General features: G+C 53.1%; 1 protein-coding gene across 1 annotated transcript; it reads left to right on the plus strand.

Annotated features, from left to right (window-relative positions):
• Window positions 1-1,422: 1,422 nt before the first annotated feature.
• SSRP1 (structure specific recognition protein 1) lies at window positions 1,423-10,401 on the plus strand. Its single transcript, XM_053923868.2, has 17 exons — window positions 1,423-1,529; window positions 1,990-2,126; window positions 2,565-2,750; window positions 3,383-3,488; window positions 3,776-3,966; window positions 4,071-4,301; window positions 4,442-4,545; window positions 4,639-4,767; window positions 4,973-5,194; window positions 5,930-6,002; window positions 6,423-6,561; window positions 6,689-6,734; window positions 7,968-8,097; window positions 8,498-8,668; window positions 8,834-8,922; window positions 9,449-9,635; window positions 9,898-10,401. Exons 2-17 carry the CDS (start codon window positions 2,073-2,075, stop codon window positions 9,967-9,969), a joined length of 2,130 nt encoding a protein of 709 aa, XP_053779843.1. The 5' UTR covers window positions 1,423-1,529; window positions 1,990-2,072; the 3' UTR covers window positions 9,970-10,401.
• The last annotated feature ends 1,001 nt before the right edge of the window (window positions 10,402-11,402 follow it).

Consider the following 11,402-nt stretch of genomic DNA (forward strand, 5'->3'; position numbering starts at 1 on the left):
GTCCTCTTGGTCTCCTGGGAGGGGGCGAGTAAGGAGTCACAGTTCATATTTCTAACTCAGGTTGGCAGTGGCTGAAGCTCTACCTGTAGCATAGCGTTATTATATTGTTTTGTGGGGTTTTTGTGTGTGTGTGTGTGTGTTTTTGTTTTACTGTCAGTTTACGTATCGGAATTATTTGTAAAACTGTGTGCTCCTGAAAGGCTGGTGCTATTTCTATCTTGTTCACTAGTTTCCGCAAATCCTAGAACTCTGTTGGAGCTCCGTATGTATTTACTGGATCCAGCTGCACAGATCTTGCTAGTGCTGCAAAGGCCATCAGGAGGTGAAAGCCACCAGTTCGGAGCAACAGAGCGTGCCAGCTGTCTCTCATCCCACGACTGCATCAGCAAGCTGGTGTAACTGTTCCAGGTCAGATTGCCGGAGAAATCTTGAGTTTAAATATTCTGTCCCCATGTCTTCACACGGACACACTGTCAACCATTCTGGACGTAGAGTCACTGTGCCTACGACAAAAGAGAACTGGACTTGGGTAAGGTGGTTTGGGTTCTAGCTTCTGGCTTTACTGTCAACTCACTGAGACCCTGGGCAGCTCCTCTTGGGGTCTCAGTTTTCCCACCTGCAAAAGGAGGTTGCCGTAGACAAACGCCAACACGTCTTCCAGGTCTGGCCTCCTGTGATTTTGCAAGATGCGTCCTGGGACTATAGGGGGCGGGGGCGGGGGTGGGGTGGGAGCGGGCATGGGTTTGGCAATTCCAGGCTGACTGTGGTTTCAAATCAGTTCTGGCTCCAAGGTAAATCTGACACCAGCACTTGAACTTGACACCACCATTCGCCAGCCTCTTCCAGGCGATCCATACATTGCGGTTAGAGATGTGAGATTTTTGAACTCATTTCCAAAAGGGTCCAATCCCATGTGACTGCGTAGAGCAGGGCAGTCACGACGACACCAACACCCATTCTCTTCGCAGCCAGTGGGAAGGGTCGTTTCTCTTCACAGCTCTTTAAGTATTTTTCTTCTTGTCCCACAGTCTACTTTCCTCTCCACGGAAACCACAGTTGCAGAAGGACCCACATCAATCACACACACACACACACACACACACACACACACACACACACGCATCTGTGGAAAGGCCGCTAGAAGAAAACTACAGTTTCTCTTCAGAACCTAGCCCTCCATTGAAGAAGTGTCTGTACTTTTTTTTTTTTTTATGAGCCCTATGCATTCCCATTTTCTGGTAGGATGCCACCCGGGTGGGATTCCTCGCCGCCGGCTGCCCTCGGGTCCTCCAGAGCCGCCGACGCTCTAGGAGACCGCCTAGTAGGCGGGCCGAGCTCGCGTCTCTCTAGCCAGCTCGTCCGCTCTATGGTTCAGGTACAGCTTCCGGTGGCGGGACGCGGGGCCGCGCACGCGGGAAAAGCTTCCCCAGTGTCCCCCCCCACCCCCTGTGTCCCCGCCCCCTCCCCCGCGTCCCTCCGCGCGCCCACCGCCCGCTCCCGGGCCGTCGCGAGGCTGGTTGCTTAAGGAGGTGGGTGGTCGCCATCCCCGTGCCCCAGAAGGGTGCGAGTCCCGCTCCCCCCCGCGGGCCGCTCGAAATGGACTGTTCCGTGTTCGAATCCGCGGGCAGCGGGCGAATCCATTTTAGGGGGCGGGGAGAACCTGGGTCTGGGGCCGCAACGCGGTGGGAACTTTGGGAGGGAGACCCTGCTCTCCGAGCTGGGTTGGGGCGCGGGCGAAGTGCGGACTCCGGCACGCCTTGGGGTACCGCTGCTCGTTGCCATGGCGCCCGGCGGAGTGCCCAGAGCCTGTGTGTGGTTGGGGTGTAAGCGCTACTCCAGGCCCGGTTCTGTAGCGGGGGCCTGGCCCCTCGAGTCCTGCGGAGCCCTCCTGTAGGCCCCCAGGCAGAGCCACGGGTTGCCACCTGGCCCCGTCGGTGGGCAGAGTGAGGTGTTGTTTTTCATGCTCACGTGTCTCACTTTTGAATTTAGATTCCCAACCTGCTGAGTATCTGCACACCCATCCAGGAATTGGGGCCCAGCTCCCCAGTTGAGGCCAAGAGGGGCAGGTCATCATGGCAGAAACACTGGAGTTCAACGACATCTATCAGGAGGTGAAAGGCTCCATGGTAAGAAGGGCTCGGGCTTTTGATACAGGTGGAGAGTTAGGAGGGGAATAGACTTTAAGTTCATTAACAAGAGCTTGCAGTTGATGATGTTGCTACTTTGGAAAGTGAGTCAGAGTATCATACATATCTGGTGTTTCCCCAACAAAAGGCAACTGTGGCAGAGTACAAAAGTTACAGGGTCTCAGAGTTTGAAGAGACCATCCCTGCTGCTTAGTCTGGAATCCTGAAACTGAGGACCTGCAGGGGTTCTGGATGCCCGAGTCCAGATTAGAATCTGGATTTCCTGGCTACGTGTCCCTTTTTACTGGCCCCCACCACTTCAGCTCTGGCTTCTGGGTTGATATCTGGCCAGCTGAGAATGGGTGCGTATTGGTTGGGACTGTACCCCCCAAGCACTGTGTACCGTCTTCTCTGCCTTTGGGCCTATTTCTCCAACAGAATGATGGTCGGCTGAGGTTGAGCCGCCAGGGCATCATCTTCAAGAACAGTAAGACCGGCAAAGTGGACAACATCCAGGCTGGGGAGTTGACGGAAGGCATCTGGCGCCGTGTGGCTCTGGGCCATGGACTTAAATTACTTACAAAGAACGGCCATGTCTACAAGTATGACGGCTTCCGAGAATCGGTGAGGTGTCTTGTTGCCATAAACCCTCTTCTTTGGTGCCATCTTATTTGATTTTAATTTTCTAGAGAGAGTCGGGGCTCTTTCCTTTGATAAGCAACCATGCAGCAGCTAGTTTGGGCCCCAGAGAGCAGGGCCATCTAGGCCACAAAGCCATCGGCATTCAGCTTTGGGTGTCAGAATCTCGGGAGCGTCTTTGTGCCTTGACTCCAGAAGGTTTCCTGCCATCGTGATTTTTTTTGTGGTTTCTGCTTGTTGCCTTTATCCAGGTTTGGAATCGTAGCTTGATGTTTTAGTTTGGGTTTTGTTTTTCCATTTTGAACTGCTGGTGTTAAAGATTTCATTTTAATGTCCATTTTCATTAACATAATACCCACACAAAGATAGCAGTGAGAGGCCCATAACCACGAATTGTCAGTTTCTTATTCTGCTCTTCCCCTCCCAGAGATCCAGTCCCCAGAAACCACCTCTTTCAACGTCCTTTTAAACAGTTTTATAGCTGAGATTAACTCAGTATGGATTTCTGATAAAAAGTGTATTGGGCAATTTCTCAGAAATCAATAAACGCAGAATGTTCAAGTTTGTGTTAAAACCACCAGGGTTTACTGGGATTGCTCTCTCCACTGCACCCACAGGAGTTTGAGAAACTCTCTGATTTCTTCAAAACTCACTATCGCCTTGAGCTAATGGAGAAGGACCTGTGTGTGAAGGGCTGGAACTGGGGAACAGTGAAGTTTGGTGGTGAGTCCTGGGCCAGGCTGAGGTCTGGGGAGAAGGTAGGATGAAGGTTGTCAGCCTTTAACTTGTTTTGCTCTCTTTCTGTCACTGTCTCTGCTTTCCCCTCAGTTTGTAATGCGTATGTATTTATTGAGTACCAGCAGTGTTTCCGGCGCTGTGCCTGGTCTTGGGGGTGCAGTATAAGTGCAGCAGCCACAGCGCTCTGTCCTCAGGGAACCCACCGCTGGTGGGAAGATGGTTTATGCAGACTCAAGGGGAGAGGCTGTGGCTTGACAGCCTTTTCCCCACAGGGCAGCTGCTTTCCTTTGACATCGGCGACCAGCCAGTCTTTGAGATACCCCTCAGCAATGTGTCCCAGTGCACCACAGGCAAGAATGAGGTGACACTGGAGTTCCACCAGAACGATGATGCAGAGGTCTCTCTCATGGAGGTGCGCTTCTACGTGCCTCCCACCCAGGAGGATGGCGTGGACCCTGTTGAGGTGAGGCTGCCCCTAGTCACCTTGGGGACAGATTGGTGCTGAATAGGCGCTGGCTGGCCTGGAAGCAGGATCCCTGCTGCTCCATTACCAGCGTGCTTTTGCAGGCCTTTGCCCAGAACGTGCTGTCGAAGGCAGACGTGATCCAGGCCACGGGAGACGCCATCTGTATCTTCCGGGAGCTGCAGTGTCTGACACCCCGAGGTCGGTACGACATTCGGATCTACCCCACCTTTCTGCACCTGCACGGCAAGACCTTCGACTACAAGATCCCCTACACCACGGTGCTGCGCCTCTTCCTGCTGCCCCACAAGGACCAGCGCCAGATGTTCTTTGTGGTGAGCAAAAATGACCGAGGGCGGGTCCTTCTGGTGTTTGCTCGAGGTTTTAGTAGATGGATTCCCCTGGGGGTTAGTCAGTCAGCAGATTCTCGTGAGGCATCGACTGGTGCTAAGTCTTGTCGGCTCTTCCTTATCAGATCAGCCTCGATCCCCCCATCAAGCAGGGCCAGACCCGTTACCACTTCCTGATCCTCCTCTTCTCCAAGGATGAGGACATCTCCTTGACGCTTAACATGAATGAGTGAGTGCCCCCTGGACTCAGGCCCTGCCGCAGCCCTGCAGGTGTGCTCTAGAAGCCAGCTGTGCTCGGGACCTCATCTTCCTCTGTTTGTAGGGAAGAGGTGGAGAAGCGCTTTGAGGGCCGGCTCACCAAGAACATGTCAGGATCCCTCTACGAGATGGTTAGCCGGGTCATGAAGGCGCTGGTGAACCGCAAGATCACGGTCCCGGGCAACTTCCAAGGGTGAGCGTGCAGGCCCGGGCTCCTGGGCTGCAGGGGATGGGTTGTGTCACCTCTAGAGGCCTGGTTGGGTGGTATCTCGATGGTGTCAGTCACCCCTATCACAGCCACTTCGTGAGGCTCACTTGGGCCTGCACACACTTGCTCCTGAGAGATGGACCCTGCTGCTGCGGTAGGCACTGACTGGGCTCCCTGCACCCTCCGCCAGGCACTCCGGGGCCCAGTGCATCACCTGCTCCTACAAGGCGAGCTCAGGACTGCTGTACCCCCTGGAGCGGGGCTTCATCTACGTCCACAAGCCACCCGTGCACATCCGCTTCGACGAGATCTCCTTCGTCAACTTTGCCCGTGGCACCACCACCACTCGTTCCTTTGACTTTGAAATTGAGACCAAGCAGGGCACTCAGTATACCTTCAGTAGCATTGAGAGGTGAGAGCCTTTGCCAGTCACTTCTTGGGCATCCTGGTCGTGTCCCAGCCTTGACCAGGAGGGCTGGGGCCCCCTCTAGGCCTGTGACTCGTTGCCGACTTCAAGCCATGAGTAGCATTTTTCTTTTGCTTCCCTGGGTTTTGGTTCTTTTCCTTGGAATGCTCAGCCTTTGGAAGTCTCTGTATAGTTTCTCTTCTGTACTTAAAAAAGTATTTGTTTTCCATATTATGAAAGCTCTATGCTCAGTACTGGCTCTTCTCCTCCGCTCCCCCTGTGGTGGAAATGCTATCTCTCTCTTTCCTGGAATGAGCTCGGTGCCCGCCAACACAGCAGCTAATGTTTATTGAGTGCTCACTGCGGGCTAAGCATATTAGAAACCTTTCCGTGCTTAATCCTAGTAACAACTGTGGAGTATGAAGTACAGACCAGTAGAAAGATGAAAAATCCCTTCCCCAGACATCCTTCCCCTGTTTGGTGTATACTTGGTAACGAGGTACACACCCCTCCCCACCTTTTCTTTCTCATAACTCTGAGAGCTACATAGGTTCCTCTTTCAGGACTGGTGTCAGACCCTTCACCGCTGCCCTCCGAGGGGCCCTGAGCTGTTGGGTTGGGTAATATGGTCAAGAGCGCTGGGCCTCAGTGTCTGTCCTGGCCCATGGGTGCCTGAACAGTGTGCTGTCCTCCCCTCGGTGGCCTTGCCCGTCTGGTAACTTGGTGCATCTCCCCTCGCAGGGAGGAGTATGGGAAGCTCTTTGATTTCGTCAACGCAAAAAAACTCAACATCAAAAACCGAGGATTGAAAGAGGTACTGCTGTGTGTGGGAAGGATGAGCCTCTCCCGTTCTTCTGTGGTGGGGAAAGGGGCAGGGATTCTTCTGGCTTCTTTTTCACTCTCTCTTCTCTTCTTACCCTTATAGAAAAAAGAGGTGCGTGTGACCCTTCCCCCCCTCCTGGTGCAGGTTTTTTCAGCATGACCTTAGCTCAGTCTCTGCAGCCCCTCAGGATCCCTCAATGGGACTGGGAGAGGGAGGGGCTTGGACTAACATTCTTGGCAGGAAGTCTTCAGGGCGTGAGCCCTGCACGCTGGCTGTGTGTGGACAATTCAGCCCGGGGTCTTCTGGGGGCTGCTGCTCTGATCTTACAGGCATGGGGGAGTGCTTTTGAGTGTGCAGGGGTTCTGGCTCCAGGGCGGGTTGGCCCTTACTCCCAGCTTATCCCCTGCCTAGGGCATGAACCCAAGCTACGACGACTATGCTGACTCCGATGAAGATCAGCATGATGCCTACTTGGAGCGCATGAAGGAGGAGGGCAAGATCCGGGAAGAGAATGCCAACGACAGCAGCGATGACTCAGGAGAAGAAACCGGTGGGCTAGCCTCGGCAGTGCTGGGGTGTGGGGGCAGTCAGACTTCCCGGTGGCCAGAGCTGGGTGTCTGGGTAAGGGGGTGGGATTTCCACGGGACGAAGCTGATGCATCCTGTGTTCTTTTTCAGATGAGTCATTCAACCCAGGTGAAGAGGAGGAAGATGTGGCAGAGGAGTGAGTTTTGGTTCCACCTCACGGGGGTGAGGTGGTGGCCTGTGAGCTTAAAGGGACCAGAGATTTCTGTACATTATTGTGTCCCAGCATAAGCTGCTGAGCCAGAGTGGAAACGTGACTTTCAGTGAGGTGATAGATGGAAATGCTTTGATAATGGTCAGGGGCTGTAGAAGTGCAAGGCACTTTGTGAAGCCAGAAAAGCGTGGTGGGGAAAGGCCAGAACTTTGTGAGTTCGTGTAAGTGGGGAGTCCAGGGATGAGATTGGCTTTAGGCACCTGGATCAAGGTGCTCAGAAGCTGTGGGGAATCTGTTTCTGTTTGTTCTGATTTCCTTATTTTGGGGTAGGTTTGCCCCACGTGGTGCCAAACGACCTTCAGAAGCTCTGGGCAGGCTTAATCCAACTGGTTTAACACCCAGGAGTGCCTCCTCTCACAGCAGCAGTAAGCAGTGTGGTTACGTGGCCTTTCCGAGGCTGAGTTGTGAGCATGTGCGCAGAACTAGGCTGCATATCCACCCTTAGTGCCTGAGGTTGGGTGAGCCTGTCCTGAATGGCGGCATGGAACAGAAAATTGGGACTCTCTTGATCTTGAAGTCTTTGGAAGAAATGTTGGATGGGAATGAAAAAATAAAATTGATAGCGGTCCACTCTCTGTGCTTGCCCTGTGCTTATTCATAGTGAGTTAGTGAGTAAAGACTTAGGAAATGCCTTGAAAACGGTTCAGCACCATGCAGGTACAGGCAGTTCTCTATTCTGTGAGATTCTCTGTTTTAGGTAGGACTGTTAATTACATGGGTATGTACTGGGTTAGACTAGCTGGTTTCCCCCACTTTTTTTTTTTTAGTAACTGTCTCTACCAGAAAGACTACAGGGTAGATTAAGATGATTAACTCCAAGGAAGTGGTGAAATGGACTTAGGCATGCTGGTGAGACAGAGTTTCTGTCCTCAGGAGCTTGGGGATGCAGTAGGACCTGGGTGAGGCTGGGACCAAGGAGAGCAGCTGAAACCCATTTGCTTTGCTTTGATTGGTTCACTCAGTAGCCCATTGCTATCGCTGGTGGTGGAAGCCACCCCAGCACAGGGGAGCAAGCAGAGTTGGGGATGGTGGTGGAGGCTGTGTGGTCCTCCTCCAACTCTCTTTTCAGATGATGTGTTTGGACTTACTTTCTTCCTGTTCTGAGGCCATGGGGTGCTGTCCTCCCTTCTGGAGTCTAAGCCCCACTCTCCTTGGCAGGTTTGACAGCAACGCCTCTGCCAGCTCCTCCAGTAACGAGGGTGACAGTGACCGGGATGAGAAGAAACGGAAACAGCTTAAAAAGGCCAAGATGGCCAAGGAGCGCAAGAGCCGCAAGAAGCCTATGGAGGTGCGGCCTCTCCTCTGAATGGGAGGGTGCTGGGTGGCCATTGTCTACCTCTTGTCCACTACTGGGGGGCCTGTTGTTTGGTCCTCCTGGGGCTGATTTTTGTAGCTAGTGAGTATGGCCTTGATGAGTTATCTTGGAAACGTTTCCCTCTGGTCCTTGACGTAATCAGCTTTTGGGAGATCTGAATCAGGAGACCAAAGACAGGGGCCCCTAATGCACTGGGCACGGGGGTGCGGAGGGGAGGAAGAGCTGCCCTTAGGGGGCTCTCAGTCTGGCTTGACGCTGTTTAGTTCTTTCTCCATTTCGTGCCCAGGTAGGTGACCCAGATAACTTTGAGGGGAGAATGTCCCTAGGGGTCTGTGGGGTATAGACAGCTGAAGGCCTTTGGGTTGTCATGCAGGTGAAGAAGGGCAAAGACCCCAATGCCCCGAAGAGGCCTATGTCTGCCTACATGCTGTGGCTCAACGCCAGCCGAGAGAAGATCAAGTCAGACCATCCCGGCATCAGTATCACGGATCTTTCCAAGAAGGCAGGCGAGATCTGGAAGGGAATGTCCAAAGAGAAGAAAGAGGTGAGCAGCAGCAGAGATGAGGGTGAGCAGCAGCAGAGATGAGGGTGGCGAATCTTGTAAGCGATAGAGGGGCAGGGGCCCATCGTGGAACTTTTCTGTATGGGTTTTGCCTGCACCGGGGAGGAGACCTAATTCTCTGTGTGTGTGTGTGTGTGTGTGTGGCAGGAGTGGGACCGCAAGGCTGAGGATGCCCGGCGGGAATACGAAAAAGCCATGAAAGAATATGAAGGGGGCAGGGGTGAGTCTTCTAAGAGGTGAGTGTTGGGAACAGAATGGCCCAGTAACTGCCTTTTGGGCAGATAGCTTTGCAGGTCCAAGTTGAGGATTGGGGTGTGGAAGTAGCAGAGAAGCCTCTGACTGCAGTAGGGCAGTGCTTCTCAAGTCAGGGCAGGCAGTTGCCTACGTATGTGGGGAGTGTGCTAGGGGATTCCTGGTCCCTGAATAAATACGGCCCATTTTCCTAGAGGGTCAATTTTATTTGTAGGTGTAGGATAATTAAAAATACATACTATTACAGATCATAATTCATATGAATTTTTAAATAAAAAGCAAGAGATGTCAAGTAAGTTTTGTACATGACCAGGACATGACCCCCGAGTCTTCTGGTTACTCACTTACAATGCTTTTCCTTGGGGCACTCGGGGCTGATGTGGCAGGCTGTTGACTAGTGTGATGGGCACTGTGGCTGGGACCTAGAGAGGCCTTTGAAAGCTGGGGAGGTTTGGCCTTGGTGATGGGGTAACCTGAGGGCCTAGCCCCTTTGCCTTCTTGCTAATGTAGGGACAAATCAAAAAAGAAGAAGAAAGTAAAGGTAAAGATGGAAAAGAAGTCAACGCCCTCTAGGGGCTCATCATCCAAGTCATCATCAAGGCAGCTCAGCGAGAGCTTCAAGAGCAAAGAGTTTGTGTCCAGTGACGAGAGCTCTTCAGGAGAGAACAAGAGCAAAAAGAAGAGAAGGCGGAGCGAGGTGCGGCAGGAGTCTGGGGGCTGTGGGGCCTGGACGGGTGAGGGGCATCTGAGTTGGGAGATAGCATATGTTTCTGGGGTGGGGTTTGTGTCTGGTCCAAAAGAGTAGTGGGATGGAGTGGGCTGGTGGAGTTCTGGGGCTCTGAAGGCTAGTGCTGGGATTTAGGGACCGACGTAGGGAACTGGGGGCCCTCACCACTGAGCAGTGGCTGCGAGGGCAACCAGGAATCTACCATTTCCCTTAAGAGACATTTGGTTTTCAGGACTCTGAAGAAGAGGAACTGGCCAGTACTCCCCCCAGCTCAGAAGACTCAGCGTCGGGGTCTGATGAGTAGACAGGAGGAAAGTTCTCTCTCCTGGGCTTCTCTGGTCGCACCCCGCAGTCTCTCTCCCCGCCATGTTTTTGTACCACTTTCTCATACAAAATGTAGCGTTTGGGTTCTGTGCCATCTGAACAAGCCCTCCTGGCGGCGTGCGCTTCGCTGGGACAGCAGGGGAGGCATCTTCCTTGACTGCTGCTTCACAGGGATGATGGCTCTCTGTAGTTTGGGGAGAGAGTGGGAGGGAGGCAGGGCAGTGCAGGGATTCAGGTCCTCGTCCTTTCCCCACCTTCGGGATACAGCTGCTTCTCGTCCTGTTCACGTTGCTGCGGCAGGGCTCATGTGAGGTCAGGCCTGTAGCTCCTAACTGGGGCATATTTCTACTTTTATTTTGTATTTCTGGTCTGTGAAAAATCAACATTTAATAAAGGGAACTGACTTTGGAAACCATGTCCATATGCCTTCTCTCTATCCCTGTTGTGTGGCTCTCACTGTTCTTGGTGGTGTTTACCGTACTACCGACTGGGCAGGGCCCTGCCGGGCAGCTGGGAAGCGAGTCTTAGGGTACATCCTGTTCTGTTCCCGGCTGGACAAGCATTGGTTTTCACCCTCGTCTGCCGGGATGGGCCACCTGAGAGTCTAGAAATGAGAGCTGATCTGATTAGGCAGTCTCTCTCACAGTTCACTCCATTAGCTAAGCTAAGGGGAGGCAGCTACTGGCTCCATCCCCAATCACCTACGAATTAAGGGTCTTCCAAGGCTTTAGATAATGGAATCAGGATTGACTGGTCTCCCTACAACCAGAATGGAAACCTGAGCCTGGAGAGTTGGGAGGATGAGCGGGGTAGGGGTGGCGGCACAGTCTGATGGGGGTGCAGGAGAGAGGTGGAGTACTCTGGGGCTTTTCTTCAGGGAGCAAAGGGGTGCACCAAGTTATAAGATAAATTTGTATCGGAAGCGGGTATAACAGGAGATACATTAGGAGGATGACTAAAATAGAGCTTCCTGTTTTCCTCCTAGTGGCTGTAAATCTGAATTTATACACGTGTGGTGGCCACGTTGCAAAGGCTCCCAGGTGTTTGCCCCAGGAAGTCTTTCCAGTCGGCCAGTGGTTACCTTCTTTCTCGCCTTGACTCTATGGTGCTTCAATCGGTTCAGGCCGCTGGGCCTGAGGATTGGGCCGTGCGCCTTAAGTCTCCTCTCTAGCCGGGCGTCTCGGTGGCCATTTTGCCGGATCGCTATTAACGGCTGAATTGCGTCAGTTTCACCCGCGTCTGATCCTGGGGCGGGCCCCTTATTTGCGAAGCTCATGAATAATTGAGTACCTGGGCTGCGTCTATTTGCATACGGCCCGGTGAGTTAAGCACGGGCTTCCCGCTCCAGGTTTTCACGGACTCATGGATATTCATGAGGCGCTCTGGGGGTGTGGGCCTGGGCGGGGCTGGGGG

This window comes from Desmodus rotundus, chromosome 5, assembly GCF_022682495.2.
Source record: "Desmodus rotundus isolate HL8 chromosome 5, HLdesRot8A.1, whole genome shotgun sequence".
NCBI classification, from domain to species: Eukaryota; Metazoa; Chordata; class Mammalia; order Chiroptera; family Phyllostomidae; genus Desmodus; species Desmodus rotundus.